The sequence below is a fragment of the Ips typographus genome, linkage group LG2 (assembly GCF_016097725.1).
Source record: "Ips typographus isolate SLU linkage group LG2, UJ_Ityp_2.0, whole genome shotgun sequence".
In the NCBI taxonomy this organism is placed as follows: Eukaryota; Metazoa; Arthropoda; class Insecta; order Coleoptera; family Curculionidae; genus Ips; species Ips typographus.
This window is the reverse complement of record NC_138423.1, coordinates 20662795-20689225: the sequence shown is the minus strand read 5'-3', so window position 1 is coordinate 20689225 and position 26431 is coordinate 20662795. Positions and strand designations below refer to the sequence as shown.

General features: G+C 31.0%; 4 protein-coding genes and 3 long non-coding RNA genes across 18 annotated transcripts in view; 1 reads left to right on the top strand and 6 right to left on the bottom strand.

Moving 5' to 3' along the window:
* Positions 1-26431, bottom strand: part of LOC145725344 (uncharacterized) — a 62336-nt gene that overhangs the window by 20307 nt on the left and 15598 nt on the right. The window lies entirely within an intron of this gene.
* Positions 375-9256, bottom strand: LOC145725349 (uncharacterized). 5 transcript variants are annotated; one of them, XR_014177236.1, is made up of 6 exons: positions 9144-9245; positions 3755-3799; positions 3476-3690; positions 901-3408; positions 632-850; positions 375-578 (listed from the first exon to the last, which is right to left on the bottom strand). It is a non-coding gene; the product is annotated as an uncharacterized LOC145725349 (long non-coding RNA). The 5 variants fall into 5 exon arrangements; XR_014177238.1 differs by having other exon boundaries at positions 3476-3707; positions 9144-9162; XR_014177239.1 differs by lacking the exon at positions 3755-3799 and having other exon boundaries at positions 9144-9256.
* Positions 5979-12590, bottom strand: LOC145725347 (uncharacterized). 2 transcript variants are annotated; one of them, XR_014177234.1, is made up of 7 exons: positions 12431-12590; positions 12213-12341; positions 11489-11570; positions 9287-11432; positions 6485-6724; positions 6243-6445; positions 5979-6185 (listed from the first exon to the last, which is right to left on the bottom strand). It is a non-coding gene; the product is annotated as an uncharacterized LOC145725347 (long non-coding RNA). The 2 variants fall into 2 exon arrangements; XR_014177233.1 differs by having other exon boundaries at positions 6243-6425.
* On the top strand, positions 12989-13771 carry LOC145725350 (uncharacterized). Its single transcript, XM_081974073.1, has 3 exons — positions 12989-13149; positions 13199-13405; positions 13615-13771. The coding sequence occupies exons 2-3, from the start codon at positions 13202-13204 to the stop codon at positions 13651-13653; spliced, it is 243 nt and encodes an 80-aa protein (XP_081830199.1). The 5' UTR covers positions 12989-13149; positions 13199-13201; the 3' UTR covers positions 13654-13771.
* Positions 16031-16565, bottom strand: LOC145725351 (uncharacterized). The gene is made up of 2 exons (XR_014177240.1): positions 16241-16565; positions 16031-16162 (listed from the first exon to the last, which is right to left on the bottom strand). It is a non-coding gene; the product is annotated as an uncharacterized LOC145725351 (long non-coding RNA).
* Positions 21042-22781, bottom strand: LOC145725346 (uncharacterized). The gene is made up of 3 exons (XM_081974071.1): positions 22621-22781; positions 22139-22364; positions 21042-21372 (listed from the first exon to the last, which is right to left on the bottom strand). The coding sequence occupies exons 1-3, from the start codon at positions 22698-22700 to the stop codon at positions 21343-21345; spliced, it is 336 nt and encodes a 111-aa protein (XP_081830197.1). The 5' UTR covers positions 22701-22781; the 3' UTR covers positions 21042-21342.
* Positions 23987-25132, bottom strand: LOC145725345 (uncharacterized). Its single transcript, XM_081974070.1, has 3 exons — positions 24974-25132; positions 24451-24787; positions 23987-24340 (listed from the first exon to the last, which is right to left on the bottom strand). Exons 2-3 carry the CDS (start codon positions 24781-24783, stop codon positions 24311-24313), a joined length of 363 nt encoding a protein of 120 aa, XP_081830196.1. The 5' UTR covers positions 24784-24787; positions 24974-25132; the 3' UTR covers positions 23987-24310.

Sequence of the window (26431 nt, the reverse complement as noted above, 5' to 3'; positions counted from 1 at the left end):
ATATATTCCAGTGAGTTTTGCATATCTTTACCCTCCAGCACCTTAAATCTGCTTACTGAAAAGCTTTTTCATCAAGTAAGGGATGTCTTTTTATGTACAGGGTGTCCCAGGTTTTACGTGGTAGCAAATAATAAATACATGGTGAAATTAAGAACTGCCAACCAACACGTCATTTAAAAATTGGAACACCCTGTCTATAAACAGATAACAATTTCATTGGTCGTCTTTACGGCAATCAATACTTACAAGACTATTTTTCACTGATGGTAAACAGGAAGTTAATTATAATTTTCTGCGAAAGAAAAATGAATTTTCAGTTTCTTTTAGACTAGACCATTTCTAGCGGTACTAAATAGTAATTGAAATCAAACAAATTTCAAGAGACACGTATTTATATTTTCGTTGTTTCATCATTATAAACAAATTATATCGTTCGTTATTTTCTTGTGGTCCATTACACTTAACTAAGGAGGAACTCTTCTTAACTAGAAAAATTAGTAGGCAACAACCTTCCGTGCGTCATAGAGTTACTTGAAGCGATCATAAATCCGGACTTAGAAGTAGAGATTATTCCTCAACTGTAAAATTTTAATTAGTTTCATAAAACTAAAAAATATGTCCCAAGTCCTACCCTGACATCCCTAATAGACAGATCAGAAGGTTTGTAGTCGATGTAATGCTGGAAAAGCCTCCTGGTGGACCAGTAATATGGGAACCACACCCTAGACCGATAGGACCAAGGGTCAGTAACGGAAATTGGTGGTGAAAACCTGTAGTTTTTGAAATATTTCGAATCCGGCCAGTAGGAATAGTCGTACCCGTGAATAGGGTCCCATCGCGTTTCAATCATCTACAACACCCACGTTTAGACTGTACCTTCACAACAAAACTCAAGCTTACCTTGATTGGATGTAAACCCCACAAGACCACAAGATAAAGTGCCGAACCACTTCGGAACGGTCACAGTCTGATGGAAAACAACAATAATTTCTGAACGCGTGCCAATTGCTAACTGGTCCGCGTGAATCAGAATTGTTTTGGACGTTCATTTTCAGAACGTTTACAAATTTGTATTTTTACACTCGATTGGTGGGGACCCACCTTTAATGAATCAAGGTTGAACTTGTTTGAAGGTGGATTGACTCATATTTGACGTGTTTGCTCGCGGAATTTGGGAAGCGTCACTTTCCAACCAGTCTGGATGTATTTACAGCTGATAGAGCTATTTTAAGATTGTATTAGAAGTAAAATTAGATTTTTTTAGAAAAATTTGGAAAAAAATTGTTTTTACAACTTTCAAAATAGGATCTTGGATCAAATTACCAACAGAAGCTAAAACAGTTTTGAATATTTTTTTATATATAAAAACTAAAGAAAGAAAGAATTCAATGTTATTATCAATTATTTTATGTTATAATATTCAATCCATTAGTTTATTTTATTAATTTCATCTGTGCGTTATATAAAATTTGAGTTTCAATTTTGAAGTTTTTCGGTGCAATATTAGTTCTAAATAAATTTACCAAATTTTTAACGTTTAATTAAAAAAATTACGTGACTGATTTTGACAGGTGTAAACTGGTTTTTAAAGGGTTCTTCCCCTTCTTATGGTACCATGACCGTTCAACGATCGTTGGTATCATGTTGGCTACCATTTAAAAGGTTTCAACTTCTAAAATTGCATTATTCCAGTTCTGTGACGTGTCTTTTACAATTTTAGCTTTTACAACTATCTAAATTTAATATACTAAATTTGTAACGTTTAAACTATATTTTAAAAGTCACATGACTGATTTTGTCAGGTGTAAACTGACCTTTACAGGGTTAAAAGCTCAAAAATTGCATTATCAACGAAACGTGATGTTTATTTTACAATTTCAGCATTTATTTATAACTGTTTGAATTTGATTTAGCAACATTTTCTTAGTTCAAACTAATTTTATAATCACGTGACTGATTTTGTCAGGTGTCAACTGGCTTTTACAGTGTTGTAAGCTCAAAATTGTATCATCAACGTCACGTGACGTGCCTCTTACAAATTTAGCTTTCACAACTGTCTAAATTTGATTTACTACATTTTTAACGTTTAAACTATATTTTAAAAGTCACGTGACTGATTTTGACAGTTGTTAATTAATCTTTAAAGTGTTGCAAGCTCAAAATTGTATTATCAACGTCACGTGGCGTGTATTTTACAATTTCAGCGTTTATAACTGTCTTAATTTAATTTAGCAACATTTTTAACGTTTAAACTGTATGTTAAATGTCACGTGACTGATTTTGACAGTTGTCAACTGGTTTTTACAGTGTTATAAACTCAAAAATTGCATTATCAACGATACATGATGTTTATTTTACAATTTCAGCATTTATAACTGTTTAAATTTGATTTAGCAACATTTTCTTAGTTCAAACTGTATTTTTATAATCACGTGACTGATTTTGTCAGGTGTCAAATGGTTTTTACAGTGTTGCAAGCTCAAAATTGTATTATCAACGTCACGTGACGTGTATTTTACAATTTCAGCTTTTATAACTGTCTAAATTTAATTTAGCAACATTTTCTTGTTTCAAATTGTTTTTTAGGACATATTTTTATAAAATTTTCAATGTCAATTTTTTAAGTTTTTCATTGCAGTATTTGTTCTAAATATCAATTATTTTACTTTCGTTTCATGACTACTTCACCTAAAATGTAAGATTTTGTACCAATTTTTCTTCTTAATTTGAGATTTTTAATGTCAACTCCTCTGTTTTCAGTGTAGTTTTTGTTCTAAATTTAAAAACAAAACAAAAATGTCGTTATAGCTGAAACCTACTTAAAAACAGTGTCACCTTCAAACCTCAACTCAGCTTAAGTTGTACTTAAAGTAGACTTAGAAGTATCAGGAATCAAATTGTCAAATTTCAAGTCTAAATTGGTAAAAATAAATATTTCAGCAATTCAAAAAATTGTACCAGCCAATATCAAAATGTTAGGTTGCACTGAAAATAAGAGAACAGAATGTGTAAAAAGTTTAAAAGTGCAAAATGAATTTAAAAATGTTTATCATTTTGGATAAAATCAACTTTTTTAACAGTTTTTGAAACCAATATCAAAACAAAATTAAAATAAACATTTTTAGCTATATGTATAGTTTTTATTATTAATTTAAAACAGCTGTTAAATAAATATTTGGTGCTTTTTTTGTCAAATTATAGGAATAGAGCATTGTGCCTTCTAACAATAAATAACAAATTAAAAGCCAATATTTAATCAAAAATAACTACATATACGAGCAGGTACATTGAACAGCCAAACCAATTAAAACATTTGACCGATTGTTTACAATATTTCATTCATAGCAACAATCCGAGTGCTAAGCCCCTTTTTTACCAGTAAGTGTGAACGTACTGATGCTGCCTCAACTGAAATAAACAAGTTCACGAATGAAATGGACTGAAAACCAGGAAAAGAGCACATTGAAACACTTACTCGCATATCTCTAAGCAGTAAATTGTTTAAATATCTCCGATACGACTTTAACGGCGTGTAAATGTACCAGTAACGGGGCCAGCTACCGTAATAATCCAGAGGTTTAGTGACTCGATAGTCGGGAATGTCGATTGACACATATTTCGAATTAGGCCAACAGAAGGAATCTATTATACCGTGGGTCGGTTGGTATTGAAGTTCGAGCATTTTTGTTACTAAAAAGAACGGAAACCTTGCCCCAAAACTCATAAACCTGCTACAACGTAACTCAATACTTACTTTCTGTTTTTTCGGGGCAAACTTTAAAAGGAACACCCAAACTGACTATGAAAACAAAGTGTTCGTTCGTAAAAAGTTTCGCGTGTTATGATTCGAGATATTTTCAGATTACGATGTATTATTACGGAATTTGTTGGCAGATACCCAAAACTGTTCAGCTGGCAGCTGTGATGGTATATTGCGTTCAATTCGTAAACAATTTATTATATTACCTTAGTTGGTCATTGTTTGTTTATATTACAAGAAGTAATTTTAATAAACACAGTCAATAGTAAATTAAACCTTTTAGTTTATATATTTAGTAATTAATAACATTAATTAATAACTCAAAGTTACCTACATTTAGTGATTCTTGAGATGTGAAACTTTCGCTTTACAATCAGAATTATTGATGTCGAAAAATTAATAACTAATAAATGCGTTTAAATATTGTTGATTAACTTATGTTAGTTGTTTTAATATTATTTTTCTTTCATTTAATTTAACAATTTCCCAATATTCTCTCTACAAAATAGGTTATTTGCTTTTTTCTGTTGTGTATTAGCTCAAAAACTATAGTTGAAAGACCTTTAGTTAAATGGAGGCAAAGTTGCGCATTTTCTTGTTAATTAATTTGTTAAAACAAAATTAAAAAACTTCTAACACCTGTGGATATCCGACAAAAACCGAAAAAGTCAATTTTCTCTCAAATCAATAATTTTTTTTTGGTTCTTGAGATATTTTGAAAATGTATGCAAAAAGTACACATTTTTTACACGTAAGTGCAAAAAAGAACATTTTTTATAAAATCGACTTGTTTTACTTATTGCACTAAAATACAGTAAAAAATGAAAACATAGTAAATTAACAAAGTACAAAGTGCAACTATTGCACTAAAAATCATTCAAAAAAGTGTTTATTTTTGCACGATTTTATAAAAAGTACATTTTTTAGTTCAGTGTGTCAAAAGCTCATTCATGGCAGCTTTAGATTAGGGTACTTTGTAAAGCACCATAATGGTACTATCTCCATGAAATTTCTGTTTAGAGTAATTTGGACCTCGATTGCTCAAATCCTCGAAAACTCAAATGGTACTGTTTTTGGGATGAACTTTTTTTTTCGAAAATTTGCTATAGTACTCTTTTGTAAACACATTTTATAAAAAAATTGTATTATGATAGTTTGTAAATTGGACGGTTTTTGAGATTTTTACAAAAAAGTACCAAATTAATTAACCAAACCTATATTTCTAATCGTTTTCAAGATCCCCTTAGTGGCTCTCCTTATACTGGACACACTGTATAATTGATCGATAATTGAATTTGTAACACCCTGTATATGCATAATAAAATGCATGAAAGTACAGTTATTCAAATATTTCGTTGTTATACGTTTAATATACTTTTGTAAAAAAACACAAAACAGATCGTTATGGTTCAAATTTGCTTCAAACCAATATCGTTTGTAATGCGACTTTCTGTGGATGTTGAAAAACGGCAATAAGCAAAAATGATCCTTACTTAATTAAGTACTATTGAAAAAAAATTTACCAAAAAATTAAGTTAATTTAGCTAAAAAGGTACCTAACCTAACCTAAATATGTCAAAATCTCCAATATGCTTTGAAGCATAAAATTACTTCAGAGGACTTTAAAATTGAATTTCTGTGAATGGCACCACAAATAAAAATATACAGTCAATCAGTGGCTGTCAAACTCACATTTAGAGTTCTAATATGTTTTTGAATTCACAGCAGCAGTTCTCAAAGTATAGTATAATATTTAGTCAAAATGAGGACAGTATACTGAAGAACTGCACTGACCTGATAGTGAAAGGGTTTTAATAACATTTTGTTTGGTTGAATAGTACAACAATAAAATGCTTTTTATAACATCAATAATAAAATTTTTTTTTTAGCATAACTGACAAGCAAATAGCCTAGTTTTAAGCTTTTCTAATTTCCTTTCCTAAAACTTATGTATTTTTCTTTACCTGGAATTTTTATAAATTTTTTACATAATCGATCATTCTTTTACGACTTGATTCGTCACAAAGTTATTACAATTTAACAGAAAATTTATGGCACGTGCTTGATGTAATAAATACGGCACGCGTGTTTAAATTGACGTTTCGTAAGAATTCCGTGAGTGCTCGTTAAACTTAATTAATCTTTATGCTAGCACTTCCTTCTGTAATTTCCAGGAGGTAATTTTAATAACTCAAGGCTAAAAAGTCTTAAAAACCTGTTTCAATTTCAGAGGATTTTATTAATAAAAAATTCATCGTTTGTGCACATTATTATAAAGCTTAACCTAGTTGTAACATTGTTGTAGTTTGAATGTACTTTTAGGGTTTTAGCACTTTCAGTAAGAGGTGTATCTGGATATGGACTTCGAAACGCTTGAAGTTGATCTGACTAGACTGCTTTCGTTCGAGTATAAGTTCTGGCGATACTGAAATCCATTCATTCAACAACGGCAAATTAATTAAGTAACTACGAAAAAACTTACAATAGAAGGGGTGGTTAACCACCTTCTGAAAGGTCGATTTCTAAGGGTTATCCTAAGCAAATAAGGCCAGAAATCGTAAAAGTTATAGGATCTGTGAAGCCTGTAGTCTGGAATAGACCTAGTGTCCCCCAGGTAGTATTCACTACCAAACACGGGATTGTATCTGGCTCTTAAAGGCATTTTCTACAACACAAACGTGGAATCTACATTTAAAGTAATCAAACAATATGAGCAATACTCACTCAGATTTAGATCGGGTCCGCCGGAGGGCCACTTCACAAATAAAACGAATAATATAGAATGTTTTCGAAATCCTGCGAATTTTGCAGTATGTTATTTTTGGATCGTTGCCATCAGAGCAGGAGTTGTTTTATTTTCGTTTTGACTGAACAAGAGTCTCGTCTTTTATGCATACTATCGGGAATGAATCAGATATTCTTATTTGGCACGCCGACGTTATTCGGAAAATTGTGTAATTTGACCTGTTTAAATTAAGCCAGTTAAGCAATTTAATTATTTTTGAATGTCAATTTTAATATATCATAGAAAGCTATTAATACGACTTCACTAGTTCTACTTAGTTTCGTTATTCATTGACCATAATTAATAACCTTTAGTTTTAAATTAACGGTTGTTAATTAGACTTTTGGATTTTTAGGCATACAAGCACATTTTAGCTTATTTTCACTTTAGTAGTCAAAATAAGGGTATTTTATTTAATATTTGAATATTTTACTCTGAAAAAATATGTTTTTTACTATTACATATACATTTTTATCAAGGCATTTGCATGTGCCACTGATTGACTGTATATTTTTATTTGTGGTGCCATTCACAGAAATTCAATTTCAAAGACCTTCAAGTCCTCTGAAGTAATTTTATGCTTCAAAGCATATTGGAGATTTTGACATATTTAGGTTAGGTTAGTACCTTTTTAGCTAAATTAACTTAATTTTTTGCTAAATTTTTTTTCAATAGTACTTAATTAAGTAAGGATCATTTTTGCTTATTGCCGTTTTTCAACATCAACAGAAAGTCGCATTACAAACGATATTGGTTTGAAGCAAATTTGAACCGTAACGATCAGTTTTGTGTTTTTTTACAAAAATATATTAAACGTATAACAACGAAATATTTGAATAACTGTACTTACATGCATTTTATTATGCATATACAGGGTGTTCACAAATTCAATTATCAGTCAATTATACAGTGTGTCCAGTATAAGGAGATAAATAAATGCAATAAATTTGGTATACAATGTGTCCCAAAGTTGATTTTCTTATATTGAGATCTCGGAAACTATAATAGCTACAGAAATAGTTTTTTAGCCCATTATACAGAGTGATTAATGAAATTTTAAACACCCTCTTATTTTTAATTTTAATAAAAAATTGAAAAATACAAATCTTGTTGATATTTGTGTCTTATTTTTAGGTACTCTATTAGTTTACAGTTTATATGGTGTCCCAAATTTAAGTCAAAAACAAAACTAATGATTAAAAAAAAAATTCAATATTTTAATGCACACAATTAACAAATTATACCAATGTTTTACACCCAGTAGACTTAGATTTTGACGTAAAACTCAAATATTTAATGAAAATGTTGTTTTTTTAATATATATGGATTTAAAAATGTTTATGGGACCACGCCCACCTTTTAAATATATATGAATTTAAAAATGTTTATGGGACCACGCCCCCCCTAACCTAACCTAACCTAAAATTTTCAAGAGAAGAATGTGATAAAATTATTGTGCGGGGCTAATTGCCTAAAATTTTCAAAAAAGGAACGGGAGAATGTGTTGAAATGATTGAAATATTAAAGAGAAGAGTAAAAGAATGTATTAAAATGCGTATGCTGGCTCATTGCCTAAAATTTTCAAAAGAAGAACGGAAAAATGTGTTAAAATGATTGATTTGGCTAATCACCCAGAAATTGAAAAAAAAAATTAACTGATAAAAGTAGACAGAAATAATGTGCTAAAATTACTGAGCTTCCTATTGGTCCAGATATTTCAAAAGAAAAAAAACTGACACATTTATTTTAAATTTTTATGTATTTTTAAATTTGTTTTGCTCTGAGAGACGAACTGTAAAAATTATCAAAAGCTTTAGTTCGTAAAATTATTGTTTTGCACAAATAGCTCTGTAATGCTTTAAACAAACTTTACAAAGTTGTTTGTACGTAAATTTTAACTAAATCAATTTCTATCAGTAACTAACTAACTTCTATAGTATTTTAACGTCATCCTTCATAGAAGTATGATATCTATATTTTGATTATTTACAAATACTTTCAGCGTTGGAAAGCTTTAAGTTAAACATGAAAACTTTGATTTTTAAACATTCAGTAATAATCAATTTTAACCGCAATTTAAAAAACCAATATATTGTGTTAATATCGCCTATAAAGCCTCGTTTATTTCTATTAGCGATCAACAAAATATCGTCAATACATTTTTGTGTAATTCTAACGATATTGGGCAGAAAATTGTAAAAAGCTTCGTTGCAAGCATCTCACCGGTTCACCATAGACGATTCGTTTATTTTAAGTATGTCAATTCTCTCAACTAAAACAGAAAAAGTGTCATTTAAATGCCACGACACAAGGCAAAATACTTACACGTAGCGCTTTATACAAATTCCGCCTGAATCGTTGATTGGTAAACCAGTATCGATACCTCCACGGCAAATTAAAGTAAAAGTCGATAGGTCGTCGATTTCGATAGTCTGGGGTGTATCGATAAGGGTCCGCAAAGGAGTATTCCGCCCCAAAGACAGGGTCGTATTTTAGTTTAAGCATTTTGTCTAAAACATCAATGTTTGGGTCATCTGCCAACATTTAAACCGCCAAAACCGCGAGTGAATAGTGTATAATTGAAAAATTAATACTTACAAAGCACGTAAAGCACTCAAATAAAGCTTTTAACCCGTAATAACACACGGTCGATCACTTAGTGTGTGTTTAGGAAAATAAACTATCTTAATATTCCGGGGTACTACAAATTTATTGGCCTAGGCCCAAAATATGTAAATTACCTGAACGGCACGGTATTTTCGAAAAGTTATGGCAGCAATAATGAGGTTCCTATTAGTCATGGCAAATTTTTCACTTGTGATTCAAAAATGAGTCTCCAAACAAAACGAATTACACAGTCAGAGCAAATACATTTTGGAGTGAACGGTGCCAAATTGCGATTCATCCTGAAAATTACTATTTAAGATTGTTATCATGTCAGATCTGTGGTTTATAGTAGTTAAACAATGTTTCAATGCTTTTCTATACAGAGTGTCTATAACAAAACAAACACCTGTAAAAAAAAATTCTAAATAAGTGCTGTAAAATATCATTGATTATTTTAATGTTTTGCGTTTTAGTAAATCGTATTATTATTTAATAATATTATAAATAACATATTCTAAATTCTCAATTGATTGGTAGAGACCAATGTTTTGTCTGATATCACCCTTTTTGATTGTATTTGATATAAAAGATATATTTACAAAATGTACTGCTTGAGTTCAATGATTACTAAAATAATGCAAAATTTAATATTTCGATTATTTATAAGCAAATGAAATTTGAAATTATTAATTTTTTTTTATTAGTCTGCCGTTTTGTCACACCCTGTATATTAACAAATTAACTTTTAACGTCTTTATTAACGTCCAGAGAGTTGTTGTAATTTGGAAGGTTATGATACACACTTTATTTATTCATTTAAGCAGCTCTTAGCCTTACAGTTTCTGCAGTAATAAAACTGTCTTTATTCATTATTTGTTTTAATTTTTAATAAAAATATGACACCCAGTAGATTAAAGATATTTTTAAAATAATTGTCAAAAAATGTGACACTTTTATGGTAAATGTTGAAAATTTTCCATGTAGACTAGAATTATTGTCAATATTCTTTACTACATAGAAGTTATTTCTTATTACTAAGGACTCCTTTTAAAAAGTCGCGTTAACCCACAAGTAATTTACAGTATCACGTGATACCTGTCATATAAGTCAAAACTGACAAAATTTGCTTAACCAGAACGTAGAACCATAAGAATCTAAGTTTCAGACACTTTCAGACAAAAAAATTGTGTAAACCCTTTTGACAGTTTTATTGTAACTATTTTCTTAAAATATATTTTATTGGCCTGTGCTAACTGTCATATACGTCACAAATTGTCAGTGTTATTTGACAACTGTCAAAATTATTTTATTCAAAACTGAAGCTATAAAAATCATTGATTAAAGCAGTTTTCTTGCAATGTATAACAGAGCCATTGACGTACTAGAAAGTGAGGGTAGAAAAGATGTGTAGTATAAAGTGTCATGGCAGGTGTTTTGACGGTTGATCCGTTTTTTGAATAGTTTTCTACAGTCACATGACAACTGTCACAACGAAAATAAAATGTTTTTCCTCAAAAATTATGGTCAGTCCCTGTTTTGACCGGTTTTATGTATATTTTTTTTAAATATAACCAAAAAATCACTATAATTTAGTGTAAACAGTTTTAATAAAAAAACCTTCTAAAAAATATTTACTTTCGGTTATTTACTTATTTACTTATCTTATATAATTCGTAACTTGTTACATCTAACCTCGGTATTACTAATTTGATAAAATTTAACCAGACTTAACTACTCTTCATTTCTAAATTAGTTCAAGTTGAAGCATCAAACTAGTTAAAACTAATTAACCCTCCAAACTGGGTAACGAGAAAATCTATTATTCGTTAAAGTTTCACTCTCCGTTGTAATGTTTTATGTAATTTTCTAAGGTTCAAGAAAAATACAAATTAACGTCTAAGTTGTGAAACAGTATTTATTTTTGAAATTGCCTAGTAGAATTACAAATTAATGAACCAACAAAAAAAAAACAAAATCAAGTTATAAAACAGAAGTTTTGATTTGTTCGACAAAGTCTAAGAAATTTGCCTAAAAGTGTACTTTTAGGACTCTCTTGATTACACAGTTTTAACGTTTTTTAGATGGTTTTGTGTTTGCATTCCCTTAAGCTTACAACGAAATTAACACAATGGTTTAAAAACTTTTTATTACAGTCAATATTATCACATAATATAACTTACAAACCTAAAATTCAGTTTATCCTAAGAAAAATGATTTATTCTAGTTTATATGCAAGTGTTTCTTGGTGTCGTAGTAGTTGAAGTACATTACCTTGCTAGTCTGTAATAAAAAAATATTTTAGTTGGATGATTTGAAGAGTAAATTGCAAAACTTACTCTTTGTATTCCAAATGGTACTCCATTAGGTAATCTATCATAGAAAATCCGGTATCCTTTATAAGGGAACCATACTCTAGTCCTAAAAAATAGGGATATGTAATTTTGGAAGTTATTCTGCCACTAGAAACTATAATTACATAGACAAAAACGTTAAAACTACAACTAATTTACAGGGTGTATCTTTCAAACCTAAACTAAACAAATTAAGTTTATATTTTCAGGAATTTTTACGATTCATAATCAGGTCAGAGAATGAAAGTCTACCCTCTTGCCTTCCTCAGAGCTGTTCTCACCCTATAGATAATAAATAATATGAAATCGATAGGTCAAACCGTTCTATCATAATCCTTGAGAGGACGATACATCGATTTTATTAGTGCAAGATCAAATATGTATTATTTAAATAGTTTAGCAAAATTGCTATTTGACCATGCACAGTTTTAGAAAAAACCGTATTTGAGGGTTATGTTTTTGGCAAACAAAAATTGTTTTTTATTAATTTTAAGACTTAAAGTTCTTAAACTTCTAATTCTACAGGGTGATAGCTAAATTGGTCAAAAATCAGCTTTTAGTTTGCTGTTTTTTTTTTGGTCAATCACAAACTACTAGTGATGAAAATTATGCAAATGCATATCCTTGAAAGTTTTGTAGTACTAGCTCGTACATCGGTTAAGTCAATAAAAACTAGACATATAAATAACACTCTAATCTAACTAATTACCTGTAAGGATAATCGAAGTAACCAGAACGATTTATTAGCTGGATCTTGTCATCGTAATAATATCGTATATCGGGAAAATATCGGAAATTATATCCGTCCTCATCTCGATAGTATTTGAGTTGCAACATCCTTAAAAAAAATTTATTTCCCTTTTTATACGGAACATGAAATCAAGCTAATTTCACTAGCTTTACAATTAAGCAATAGGTCAAACTTACCTGAATAAGTGAAATGCACTGATGGCAGTGTTACACTTGAGTTTACAATAGTTTGGACAGGAATGCCAACCGTTCAGCTGGTGATCGGCCAAAAACCGATGATTTCACACTTTGGCACGTAAACACGACCAAATTAGAAAAGTTTCAATATCCAACTTTGCAAGGGTTATTCCATCCCCCGCACATCTTTCTTATCAATTGGTTTCAAAGTTACAAAATAGCACTCGATCAGGAAACTTTCGATCCGAAGCGCAAACTGAAAGTTGCCGGTGTTGTCCAATTTTTGCTCCTAAAACGGCAGCATTTGCAAGTTTGGACACGTGTGTGAATTTGCGTTCCTAGTTCCACGTTTGTTGGTTTATGATAGGGAAAAATTAAACTAATGACTTTAAGTAGGAAAGTTTGGAAGTCTAGTTAATTTTGCATGGCAACAGAAGTGATGCTCGCTTTTAGCAGATGATTTACGTACGTCATGAATATAGATATGGACAATCATATATGTAAATTGCTCCAACACGTGTGAGACTTCATTAATGAAAGTGGTAAAACAAAGCATTTGATTGCACGTTCCAGTAATTACCCATCTATAAAGTCAATTTTTGCCACTCAATCATACACATCGTTTTGGATGTTGTCCAAATTTTTAGACGTCAGTCAGGACATTTTTACCTGCAAGTTAGTAAACAGAAAACTCGCTCGACTTGTGCACGAACTAATCGGTAAGTTTAAGCAATTTAATTTTGGTCAATTAAGTGGTTTATTTTCCAGACTATGCTCACCCTCAGCTACGACCCAGTCTTCGGACATAAATTCTACCAGCACGTTCCTTATTCCAAATACTATATCGACTACAACATTCGTGGTCCTATGGAATTTTACGAACCGGAACGAAGGGACAGACGCTGGTATCCACATTATTGGCCATCACATTTAATGGAACGTACCCCAACCGAATATTCAGTAAGAAATTTAAGGGTAAGTTTTACAATTCTAATGTCCGTTTCTCCAATATTGCCTAAGTTGAGTTTAAGGACAGCTTAGATAAGTTTAGTGTTATTTTGCACCTGATTTGTCACATTCAAATCTAAACTTAGCTTAAGTTGTGTACCTAAAATCTACTTGGAAGTGTTGAGGAAACAGGCATAATTCAAGTCAAATACACTAATAATAACATCAATTTTTAGCTAAGAAATCATCTATACCGGTTATCTTCAAGACTTTAAAATGGTTTTGCCGACTATCGAAAAATTGAATCCTTTTCACACGTGTTTATTTGTTATATTGATTTTACACAGTTGTACGAATTTTTCATAATAATATACAAACAGGAAGAAAAACGTACTTTTATTAGTTTTGTTTAACTTCCTTTTGCCACGTGTTTTAAAAAAGTTTCATTTATTATTTTTGGCTTTGTTCCTTGGATTAAGTTTCCTAATTAAATCCTGCAAAATTGTTAATTACGTTGTTATGATAGTTTGTCTCATGTTCTATGTTTTGCAAATTGTTTTTTAACTGTTTAGAGTCAAATGGTGTAGTTACAATAAATTTTTTTTAGTTTATTTGGAGCAATAAACTGAAAGTAGATTTCAGTCTACTGAACATTATAACTTTAGTAATTTAGTAAGATATAATATATTACAATTCGTTGGTTTGGTTAGGTTTAAAAGGTGGTAAGAAAAATAAAAATGGCGCCAAAACCCAAAAATTATAATTTAACGCCATTTTTCTTCTTAAGTTAGGTTAGCGTGTTTTGTTTGGTTAGGTTCTGGCTCTTGCTGTCATTTTTCCCTAAACCAAAAGAAGAAAAAATGTAATAATTGCTGTTTAAACCAGACATGTACCTAACTTAAAAATTTCAGTTAAAATTTGAAAATAATCACATTATTTTTCAGATTCGAATTTAACTCGAAAAGTCACGTGACCATGAAAATTAAATTTTTTAATTAAAATCAGTCACGTGACAATAGACATTTTATCTCGAAAACAGACACTGAATTTGTGATTTGAAATGGTCAAATCACTTAATAATCTACTAAAGTAAAGCTCACGTGATATTACAATTTAAAATTTTAATTTGGAAACAACCACGTGACTATAAAAATAAAATTTTTAATTTATAAATGGTCACGTGACTTTGGATATCTGGATGTCACATGACTCTAAAACTCTATTTTAAGTTTCGAATTTAACATATAGTCACGTGATTTAAAAATTCTTATTTAAATTTGTTAAGTTTTAAGTCATTTTTAAGACAGAAAAAGTCACGTGACCCTAATGTGACCATTTTGTTAATTAAAAACAGTCACGTGACCATCATGGTCTTATTTTGAATTCGAAAATAAACACGTAATTCTGTTTTTTTTGTTTGGTTTAGTTTTGTGTTTTAGTACCACTTTTTCAGTAATTGAGTTACATTTAAAAATTGTATTAATGCATACTTATTTTTAAGCATATCTTTTTAGAATTAGGTACTTCCATATTGTTAACAGGTTTTATGGCATATTATAGACATTTCATTATAATTTACAGAGTTTTAATGTTTATTTTAACTTTCTATGATCAAACTATAGTTGCAGTACATAAAAAAATAATATTTTGACTCGATCATTGCAATTTCAATATTCTAATTATTCTAAAGCAATTATCTAAAAACCGTTTTTTGTCATTAGATCCAATTTTTATAATTTTGAACTTTAGACTATGTAGTCATAGATTCTTTACAAAACTGTCTGTACATGAATTACATTTAGCAAATCATGGTAAAGTGCAGTACAATTCACGTTGCTGCTACGTCATCATCTTATTTTTTTATGGTTTTGCTGTATGACGACGGCATAAAATCTTTAAGATGAGTTGTTGACATTTAACCAAATTTTAAATGTCACAATCTTCTGAAACTTTCTGTTAAGTCTTGACCAATTACAAACTACAAACCATAAATGCTGCACTATCCAGTTAACTACATACATTTTTAATTATGCATTACCTGATACTAAGAAATATCAATTTTATAATACCCAACCTTCACCCATTTACCCAACACTCTCGCTTTCCTAAAAGCACAAATTAGGTTCAGGAAATCTAGACCGACTACATTTCATTCAAAACACATACAATCAAATACTTCAGCAGTATAATTACTTTGAAAACAGCACGAGAGGCTGTTCGAGAAAGAAAATTTATGACCTAAAGACCAGTTTGAATTTTAAAATTTTGGTATACGTTCTTGAAAACTGGAATTAGGTTAAAGATGTGGCAAACGAAAAAATTTGACCCATTTTCCGTTATCACTTTCCTTTACCCCAGTACATTTGGGATAAATTATGAACTATCATATTTCCGCATTCAGCAGACACTCCCTGTCGTCCTTCGGGATTTATTTATGGCAGTATTCAAGATGCAAATATGCAAAAACGCAACGTTTTCTGTTCTCAATGGAAAACAATTTGTATGATTTCGGTGAGTGCCTTTTCTGTTACGTAAAACGTCTGTTTTTGTCTTTTGGGGAACGAAGAAAATTTCATATTTTATTGAAATCGAGTAAACAAACATTTTTCAGTTGGACGAGCTGGAATGGATGAGAAATGATGGTAACAAAAGTAAAAATAAACTCTATATTTCAGTTTTACAACAAATAATTGTGTTCTATTACCGTATACATATTTATTGTTTTACATTTTAAAGTCAAAATTCTTCAGATCAGGATTACAAGTGGTACAAGTTGTTCCTCACCTACAAAATTATCACACAATCAATAACAAAACCAAAAAAAAATTTCAACCGAAAATGAGCATAAATAACAGTACTTACTCTGATTTTTCTCAAGTGATGTTCAGTAGGCCACAAATCCAACAAATCGTAAGGCAAATAAGGAAACCTGGTGCTTCGCAAAGGCCAATAAAGGTTCAGAAATTTATCGAAATAATACCGATGCTCGTTGCTGTAATCCATTTTAGCTCCGTACGTCCTGTTATAGCTTAGCACCAACATTTTTCTTTAATAACACCAAAAAAAACGCGCCTGGAGGATTAATTTCCGTACTGTTTTGCAGTTGCGAAACTACAAAGCTAACGGTAACTCGCTATTATAATAGGATAAGCGGGATTTTATATATATTTTGAATTATTGCCAATCCTAAAGCTTTTCGTAACGAGCCGGGGTTACATAAATGGTTTCTCGAAAACTGAATTGTTTGCCAATTACCTACGTAATACTGGTTGGACACAACAATATGCGTCGAGTATGTTTTTGGAAAATTTTTGGATTGTTCGTAAATTATGTTGTGACAGATTTTTGCGGTGTAATGCCAAAGTCTGGAGGGAGAGCAATAATTAATTTTGCATGAGAATGACAACGTTCGTTTTATTTTGGCTGTTATGTAATATTATGGTTTTGTCTAATTTTACGATGCCCAACAGCTGACTGTAGAGTTAAATTTGTGATTTTATTTAGAAAATACAGGTGTTAGCAAACATTTTGGAAATAAAAAACGCAATATTAAAGCACTTTACAGAAATAATTCATTGACGTATTTGTTAATTTCTACAGCTTTCTTTATCCCTTTATGAACTGGTCAAAGAGATTGAAGATACTTTTATTAGATTTTATACAATTTTATTTTACTGACATAAAACAATGGAAAGACATAAATAAGCACACTCGAATAATAATTACCGTCTATCTTCCTTAACCTGAGTATCTTAAATTGTTTAACTGTTTAGTTTTCTATTGTAGATGTAGAGAGGTATACCGAAAAATAAACAAGAATATACGTCACAGACAGAAACACTAAAATAAACATCCACGACACAAAAAATTTAGAATATAATCACTATGGAAATCCCAGAGACTTCTAAAATAATAACAAATTTACCAGATGTTTGGAACTATTTTAAAATTGTTGAAAATCTCTAAACTTGTAATTATTGCCAGATTCATCTAGAGTCAATTTGTCAATACTAAAAGTCTCTAAAATAATTTTTAACATTGGAAATTGTTCAGCTATACAATATCTGACAACAGTGCTGAATGTTACCAACCTAACAACGTGATTTTCTTATAAATGATAGGTTTTTGGTTAGTTTAGGTCAGCACAAACCTTCTGACATTTGTGACGTCATTTGGTTTTTGTTTAAGATCGGTTATTTGCAAATTTACAAGAACGGTTAAATTGGAGCAAGGTCGTGCAAATATAAATCAATAAAATGCCGATTAAATATTTAAAAAAATTATATTGTTTTTGGAGATATTATCAATTTTTTAATTTACTATAAGATTTTTGCAGTGTTGCAAATTTGACAATTTTTCAGCGTTAGTCATTTGGCCAAAATTCACATTTCAGCAACGTTGCAAACATAATTTGTTATATTGTCGCAAAATTGCAAAACTGAATAATAATTATGACAAATCAGCGTAATGAGGAGAAAAAGTCAAATCAAATATGTAAAATTGATGATATTGACTTGATATTGCCACATTGTAGAACAGGAAAGGTGATAATGATAAAGAGTGAATGTTTTGTCAAATATTCCATATACAAACATCTTTGTATTTCTTCAACTAACCTCTGAAGGAGCATAGAAAAAAAACGAACAACCTGTATAGTATATTGGTATTCTGACTGAAATAATAAGTATGCCGTGTTCCTGAGTGTAAAACAGTACAAACCAACAATAAAACTCAAATGAAAATTAAGTACAGACAGGACAAATGGTTAGACGCATGTCAAGAAATTGAAAAAGACAAAGGAAAATCCTACTGGACAAAAATTAAAAAACTATCACAATACAAAAAAACAAGTACTGTCGGTAGAATCGAGAGGGACGGAGATGAACTTTTTACAGACCAAGATAAAGCAAATGCATTTGCCGAACACTTCCAAAAAGCATTTAAAACTTCAACAAACCCTAACTTTGATGAAGATAACTGGGACTTGGTAAACAACTGGTACTTGGACTATTTCAACAACTCATCTGACTACACATATAAATTAATTACAGACTCTGAATACGATGAAGCACTTGCTCACATCAAAAACACTGCTCCGGGAAAAGATAACATCAAAAGCAAGACTCTAAAAAGCCTATCTCCAGAGACTCACCAACTAATACTAACACAGATGAACAACTGCATCATAAACAACACTATACCCGACTCGTGGAAAAACGGTTTAATAATACCTATACCAAAAAATGGACTAGACAACACACAAGTACAAAACTACAGACCTATTACTCTACTTCCGGTACTAAGCAAAATTTTCGAACATGTTATTAAAAACAGACTACAACAATTGATCGGTGAGCATATACCATCATACCAATTTGGTTTTAAACCAAAACATTCGACCATACATCCACTTTTCATATTAACAAATAACTTACAAACTACACACTTAGATAACAAAAAATCAGCATGCTTATTTATGGATATCAACAAAGCGTTTGACAGTGTCTGGCATAAAGGACTATTGTACAAACTACATGAGCTTAAGACACCAAAATATCTACTTCACATTATTAAAAACCTACTTAACAACAGACAATTAGAGGTACGCATAGACAATACCTTCTCATTCCCATTTTGTCCTGAACAAGGGCTTCCGCAAGGTTCACCACTTTCGCCTTTCTTATATAATATCTACTGCCATGATATATACAACCACCGATTTCAAAATAAAAAACACATAGACGATACAGCTTATATCTTACAGTACGCGGACGACACGGCACTCGTTACACATGATAAAACTACTAAAAAAGCAGTAGAAAGACTCCAGACAATTGCGGATCGCACAATGACGTGGTTTTACAAATGGAGACTAACACCTAACGCTACTAAAAATCAACTCCTACTTTCCAACCATAAAATTACACCGGACTCACCAACTGTTTCAGCAGATGGTCAAAGAACTACCCCTAAAAATGACATTAAATATTTAGGAATGACTATAGACAACAAAATGAAATTTACTAAACATGTAAAAAATACAAGAACTGAACTCATTAAAAGAACAAAACATTTTAGATCACTAACTTACAAAAATAAAGGTATCAGTACCAAAACTGCAACACAAATTTACAAATCCATCTGTAGACCACTTATAGACTATGGAAACATGCTAATGGCAAACTCAACTCCGAAAACTAAACAACACATACAAACAACGGAACAGATTGCTCTAAGACTAATAACCAAAATAAGACACCCAGAAAACCCACTACACAACCCATCCAACCAACTTCTCTATGAACGTACAAACGTGACCAAAATAACTGACAGACTCGTACAACTCCAAAACAAATGGAAAAACAACCCACACAACTGGACTATAATTACTCCACTGTGCTTAACAAGACCAACTAGACAATCCCGTTACCTCTTTCCCGCATCCACCCTGTTGGAGCACTTCCAATAGAATTTTTTTTTTTTTTTTTATCTATAATTGTAAATATTGATTAGAAATAAGATTGTAAATAACTAAAAATCTGTAAACATAGGCAGAAAGACCACGTGTGGTCGATAGCCTTTTTTTCGTATGAAAAAATAAAGATTGTGTATCTATCTGAAAATTAAGCTTTAAAATAACCTAAATAGTTACACTTAATTGTGAGTAAATCATATTTAGAAGCACATTGTAGGTTTTAAAATTTTTCTTATTTTATATATATATAAACAATCTTTATTTCCAAGAAAAAACGGCTATCGACCATTACGGTCTTTCTGCCTATGTATACATGTTTTTTTAATATGTACAGGTAATCTTATTTCTAATTAATATATACAAATTATACATTGAGAAAAAAAAAAAGTTCTAATTAAAATGTTCTAACAGGGTGAGAGCGGGGAAAAGATAACGGGATTGTCTAGTCTGTCTGGTTATGCATAGTGGATTTACAATTGTCAAGTTGTTTGGGTTATTTTTCCACTTGGTTTGTAGTTGTATGAGTCTGTCAGTTATTTTAGTCATGTTCGTACGTTCGTAGAGAAGTTGGTTGGATGGGTTGTGTAGTGGGTTTGCAGGATGTCGTATTTTTGTTATTAGTCTTAGAGCAATCTGTTCAGTAATTTGTGTATATTTTTTAGTCTTGTCCGTAGCGTTTGCTCTAAGTAAGTGTCCGTAGTCCAGGACCGGTCTACAGATGGATTTGTATATTTGAGTTGCCGTTTTTGTACTAATGCCTTTGTTTTTGTATGTTAGTGACCTAAAGTGTTTTGTTCTTTTAATGATTTCAGTCCGGTTCTTATTTTATTTAAATGTCATTGTTAATTTGATTTTACACTGTTTAATTTAAACACTGTTTCTCTTATTTAGTTTTTGCTAAGTTTGTTGTTTCGTTTGTTTAATCATCGTAAGAAATAAACAAAGCGTCTAAACATAAAACAAAAAATTAAATATTAAAGATTATACCTAGTTTCCTACTAACTCAATTTTTTTAACGAAATTTAACAAAGTTCTCTTTCCCGTTGCACTTTAGCAGAAAAAATCTAATACGCTACGTATCAAAGAAAACTAATCACACTTGAAGAGAAAAAATGTAATAAATTTTCTACTAACTCTAGATTAACATATTATTTAAAACGACATTTTTCAGTAGAAAAACAACATTGATGAGGGAGCGAAATTACCTTTATTAGTTCTTCTCTTCGTACAATAGCGTTACAATCTGATAAAATACTCAATATACCAAAAAACATACAAAAATATATTCTCTCTATGACTAGTAAGTACACAAAAATATCACTTTTTCCACTACTGCACGTCCAAGAAACATGTTTATGGCAGTTATTAGGTTAACAGTACAACATTTGTGCAAAAAGTTTTCAGTAAAAGTTACAAGCTTGTGTGTTTCAAAAAAATTGTTGAAAGTGCAGTACCACTCTGGAATAACAACATCGTCGGTTGGTTGTGTTTATCGGTCGAAGTAGAGATCATTATTCAGCTGAAAATTAAAATATCTTTCTTTATAACAAAACTAAAGAAATTAAGAAGAAGACCATGAAACTTACATTGAAATATTTTGGGGAAAGACAGATATTGACACTAATAAATGATCCAGAAATAAACCTTAAGCTCAATTTTTTTATCTAAATCAAATCAAGTAAATTGTTATCGATGCTGCTTTTGGAATAATTGCTTGCAGTTGATTTGTTGTTCTTGTAGAATAAATGAACAAATTGATGTTACTTTTGACAACGTGGAAACATTACACATCAGACAGATTAGTTTTTGGGATTACTGAAGGATTTGACTAGTTGTTCAAATTAGTATATACTATATTTGTTATTTGTCAAGAAATCTACACTAGAGAGAGCATCCTTCTTATTAAATGAAAGCCAATGTTAGAAGTCATCTGCAGTTGCGGAAATAAATGTGAAAGAATTATTTTTTTAGTAAAAACTGCAAAACTGTTGGAATTGAAATTTTGTACTACATCTTACCCAGTTAAGGAAGTTTATTTAAAAAGATTCTCACAAATTAGAAAAAAATTAGTTTAAAAAATACTTTTTTTAGCATGATATTATCCCAAGTATTCAAAGTTACTGTCATGGATGGTTCAAACTTTTTGACCTAATTTCAAGAGGCAAATTTTTTTGTGCTGGTTAATTAAGTTTTTGCAAGATACAACAAACTGCCTTTAAGAAAAGAGCTTGACGGACTTGCTGAATTAAGACTTATTAACGTTTTTTATTATTCAATTTACCTACCCGAATTTGTCTGTAGCCTTCCTCAGATGGATAGTCGTTCAAATAGTACAAGTACGACCTGTATGAGGGCCAGTACTGTGGAAATCTTTCCCTCGCTTTGATCGGCCAATCAACATAAAAGCTGAGGGGTCGATACATTTTGTAGTGGTACACAAATTTGGCATCGGGCCATAATGACCATTCCAAGTTCTGGCTAATCGGGTTTCTCAAATAGGTGAGCATTTTCCTAAAATATTAATAGTGAAAATATGCTCAGACCAGTCGTTGTTATATTTGCTTATTATCCACCCTTATTATTCTCGTTTCCCGTTGGCAGGAGAAATCAAATAATTGGACAAAAAGTAAAAAAAGTTTCTAAATTGAGTGCCTTTGAAATGTCACAGATGCACGATTGAAATCGAACTGAAAATGATGTAAAGCCCCATTAAAATGGCGGAAAATAAGCAAATAATCTGCAACTTATAAATCAAACAGGTACGTACCTTGATGATAATGCAATCGAATTGGACAGCCAACTTCTTTCAAACGTTACCACTTCAATTTTGATCTCGGTACATCGCATTCACTCGGTTATAACGGATTTGCTTTTTGGATAGTGTCCAGATTATTTGGATACGATCCTGCATAGTTCCTGAGTCACTTTTCTTTATGGTCTTCAAACTATGAAACCGTCTGGCGTTTGCGTGAGTGAATGTATTCAATTTCAAGAACCGTATTATTAGTATTCAATACAAATATGCAGTAGCTATTCAATGTAAAAAAATACAATCTGGTGAGTCATCAAAGAAGCTGTTTCATTTTCGACGGAACACGGAAACTCCAAATTCTGCAATTTTCGACTGATCGATTTCATTTTTTATTGGTACATTTGCAATTACAAAAGATTTATTTTGAACTTCAAGTAATAAGTTTTAAACCATATTTTAATTTTAATGAACACCAAAACATAATTAGCTTTACCTACTACTCTTCTTCCTAACTTCAGCAATGGATATTGGCCACATTCATAAAAACAAATCGATTAGCAATCGAAAAATCGGATTTTAAATTCGATGAGCAAAATGACGTTTAAGTAATGCTTTTTTTGATTAGTAATCGATTTATTTCAGTGCATTCAGAAGAAAATTGTCTAGCGATTGCTAATCGATGTGTTCTTCTGAATGCGGCCAATGTTTAAATTTAGTAAAACATTCAGGTGACCCTAAAAAAATTTAATTTAAAACTGTCAAAGTTCAAATGGCAACGTCCAAACTGAAAAAACTTAGTTTGAAAATTATTAAAGCCGTCAGTCACGTGACCCCAAGTAATGGTTTGAACTTGAAAATGTTGCGTAACGACAAATTTAAACTGTCAAAATTCAAATTAAATCAAACAGTCACGTGATCCTAAAATAATGATTTTGCAACTGTCAAAGTTTAAATGTTAACAAAATATAACAATCAAAGTTAAAAAATAGTTAAAACAGTAGTAACTTACTGACTCAAGCTGTTAACAAATGATATTTAAAAACTTCCTCAGTTGACAATTGACTGCCAAAACAAATGTGACGTCATTCAACAGTGTATCATGTGACTTTTAAAATCTTGTGACCAACTGTCAAATCACGTCACCCCTGGTTTATTACACTGATACTTGTCACTTACAAATTTTATCTCTATATTTGTCTGGATTACTGATTTGCAATAGTTTTCTCTTGTCATGAGTATTTTATGTATTATTTTGAATTTTCATAACTGTATATGGTTATTTGAAAAATATATTGTTGCACTATGGCTATATAGAAAATGTTATAAACTATCATTACCAAGGAAATCAAGTATCAATTTCAAATAAAAGAAGAAACATGGATAATGGGGCTAAATTACCTTTATTAGTTCTTCTCTTTGTACAATAGCGTTAACAATCAGATATAGTCCTCAATATACATAAAACCTTAGAAAAATATATCCTCTCTTATAATATACCTAATATGTACACAAAAATATCACCTTTCCCATCACTGCACGTCCAAAAAACAAATTTATAACAGTTAGTTTAATAGCAATAGGTTAATAGTGCAATATTATACTAAAAAATTTAGTTTCTGATAGTAAAGTTAGTGGTTGAAAAACATTTATTTTTTGGAAGTGTAGTACGACACTGGAATAACATCTTCGTCAATTGTTTCTGTGTTTATCGGTCGAAGTAGAGATCATTATACAGCTGAAAAAAAATTAGACGTTAACCAAACTTAGTGAGTTTCCATAAAAGGTTCAGTATGGAATAAAACACTACTTTGCTAATTGTTACAAAGGAAACGTGTTAGTACCTACCCGAATTTTCCTGTAAGCTTCTTCAGAAGGAAAGTCAATCAAACTGCTTGACGTAGATGATGTAGACTTTCTACTTTGCAAGCTACTGTGCAAGCTACTGTGCTTGTAACTTTCCTCAGATGAACGTGTGGATGATGAAAGATCGTTCAAATAGTACCGGTACAATCGGCTTGAAGGCCAGTAGTGTGACAGGGTATCCCTCGTTGTGATCGGCCAATCATAATACAAACTGCCGAGGGGTCGATAAATTCTGTAGTGGTACAAAAACTTGGCATCGGGCCAAAAGGACCATTCGTACCCCTGGCTGACGGGGTTTCTCAAAAAAGTGAGCATTTTCCTAAAATATCAAGAATGTAACACACACATGAACATTTTTCCACAAACGTTGTTGTTATATTTGCTTATTCCCTTTTCCTTTTGGAAGAAAAGTCAAATGTAATTCCAAGTGACAATAATATAAAGCCTGAACCAGTATTAAAATGGCGGACAATAAGCAATCCAACTTGTAAATTATTGTACTTACCTTTATGATTATGCTATCGAATTGGAGAGCCAACTTCTTTCAATCGTTACCACTTCGATTTTGAAGTGGGCACATCGCATTCACTCGGTTATAACGGATTTATTTTTGGATGGTATCCAGATTATTTGGATACGATCCTGCATAGCGCCTGACTCACTTTTTTCTATAGTTTGGCGTTCAAAATATGCGTTTGCGTGAGCGGATGTATTCAGTTTCCAGAAGCGTATTATTATTATTAAATAAATACAAATATGTTGTAAATAAGTCAGTGTTCAATATTAACAAAGTCAAATTGCCAGAAAACGGTTTTATAGATTGTTAATATGTATAGTAACAAACCCATACAATTATATGAGTTTTACAGTTTTTCTTTCAATCATAGCAATACTCATAGTAATAATTAAATTATTATTGATAGACGTGAAACATTTTATTATTATAGCACTTTTTTTAAATATACAGTACTACACTTTTATTTCACAAAAATAACCCGTGACGTATCGTTATTCGCTCCAATAAAAATATCAACAAGAAAACATGTTTATTTATTTTGGAATATATTTTTTCTCTATGACTAAGTATCAAATAATGTATTCATTCCAGGCGATTTTCAAGCTTATTGATATCAATTCCATACTTCAGTGAAATCCAAATTGGAAATCCCTTCTGTTGACCAATCATATCGTTCCCATTCCATTCACACACGAATTGGACCCCGTTTGTTTTTCTATTTTTGAAAATTTACCGGAAAATACTTCTTGCTTAAATGAAAATTTTCCTTGTCAAACTTGTCATTGTTATTGTCAAACTTATCAAGCATTCTAATGAGATAATTTAAGATATCTAAATTTAATGATTAAAAGTACATTAAACTTTAATTTGGATTGATATTGGATTGATATGAATCAGGCTATTACACACATCTTTGACTTATATAGGTTAGGTTCATATGGGTTTATTGTGTCAGTTTTGCTAGTTGTGATATGTATCTAAATTGTCACGTGACGTTAAGGCACGTTTTAAAAAGATCAGCCATTTTAGCTGTCAGAATACCTTTCCATAACGCCGGTTTACATATCTCTTCTGAGACATCAATAAAAAGAGTGTTATAAACGTTGCTCCATTTACTTGACTAGACTAATTTTGACGTACACGACAGATGCCATCACATGACCTTAATACACTTTTTTACAAAACTCTCAAAACACCTGCGGCTTGCGGCTACGTTTTATACATACAAGAATTTTTCAAGCTTTGATCCTTATGATTTATTAGATTTTAGAATAGTAAGTTTTGATAAGTGTCACGTATACAGTATGTAAAAAATGTATGACAAACTTATTTCTAAAACAATCTACAAGCTTTTAAAAGCATTTAGAACAGTCTAAAAGCTTTCAAAAATTTTTAGAACCGTCTGAAAGCTTCCAAATGCCTCTAAACCATTTCAGAACCTTCAAT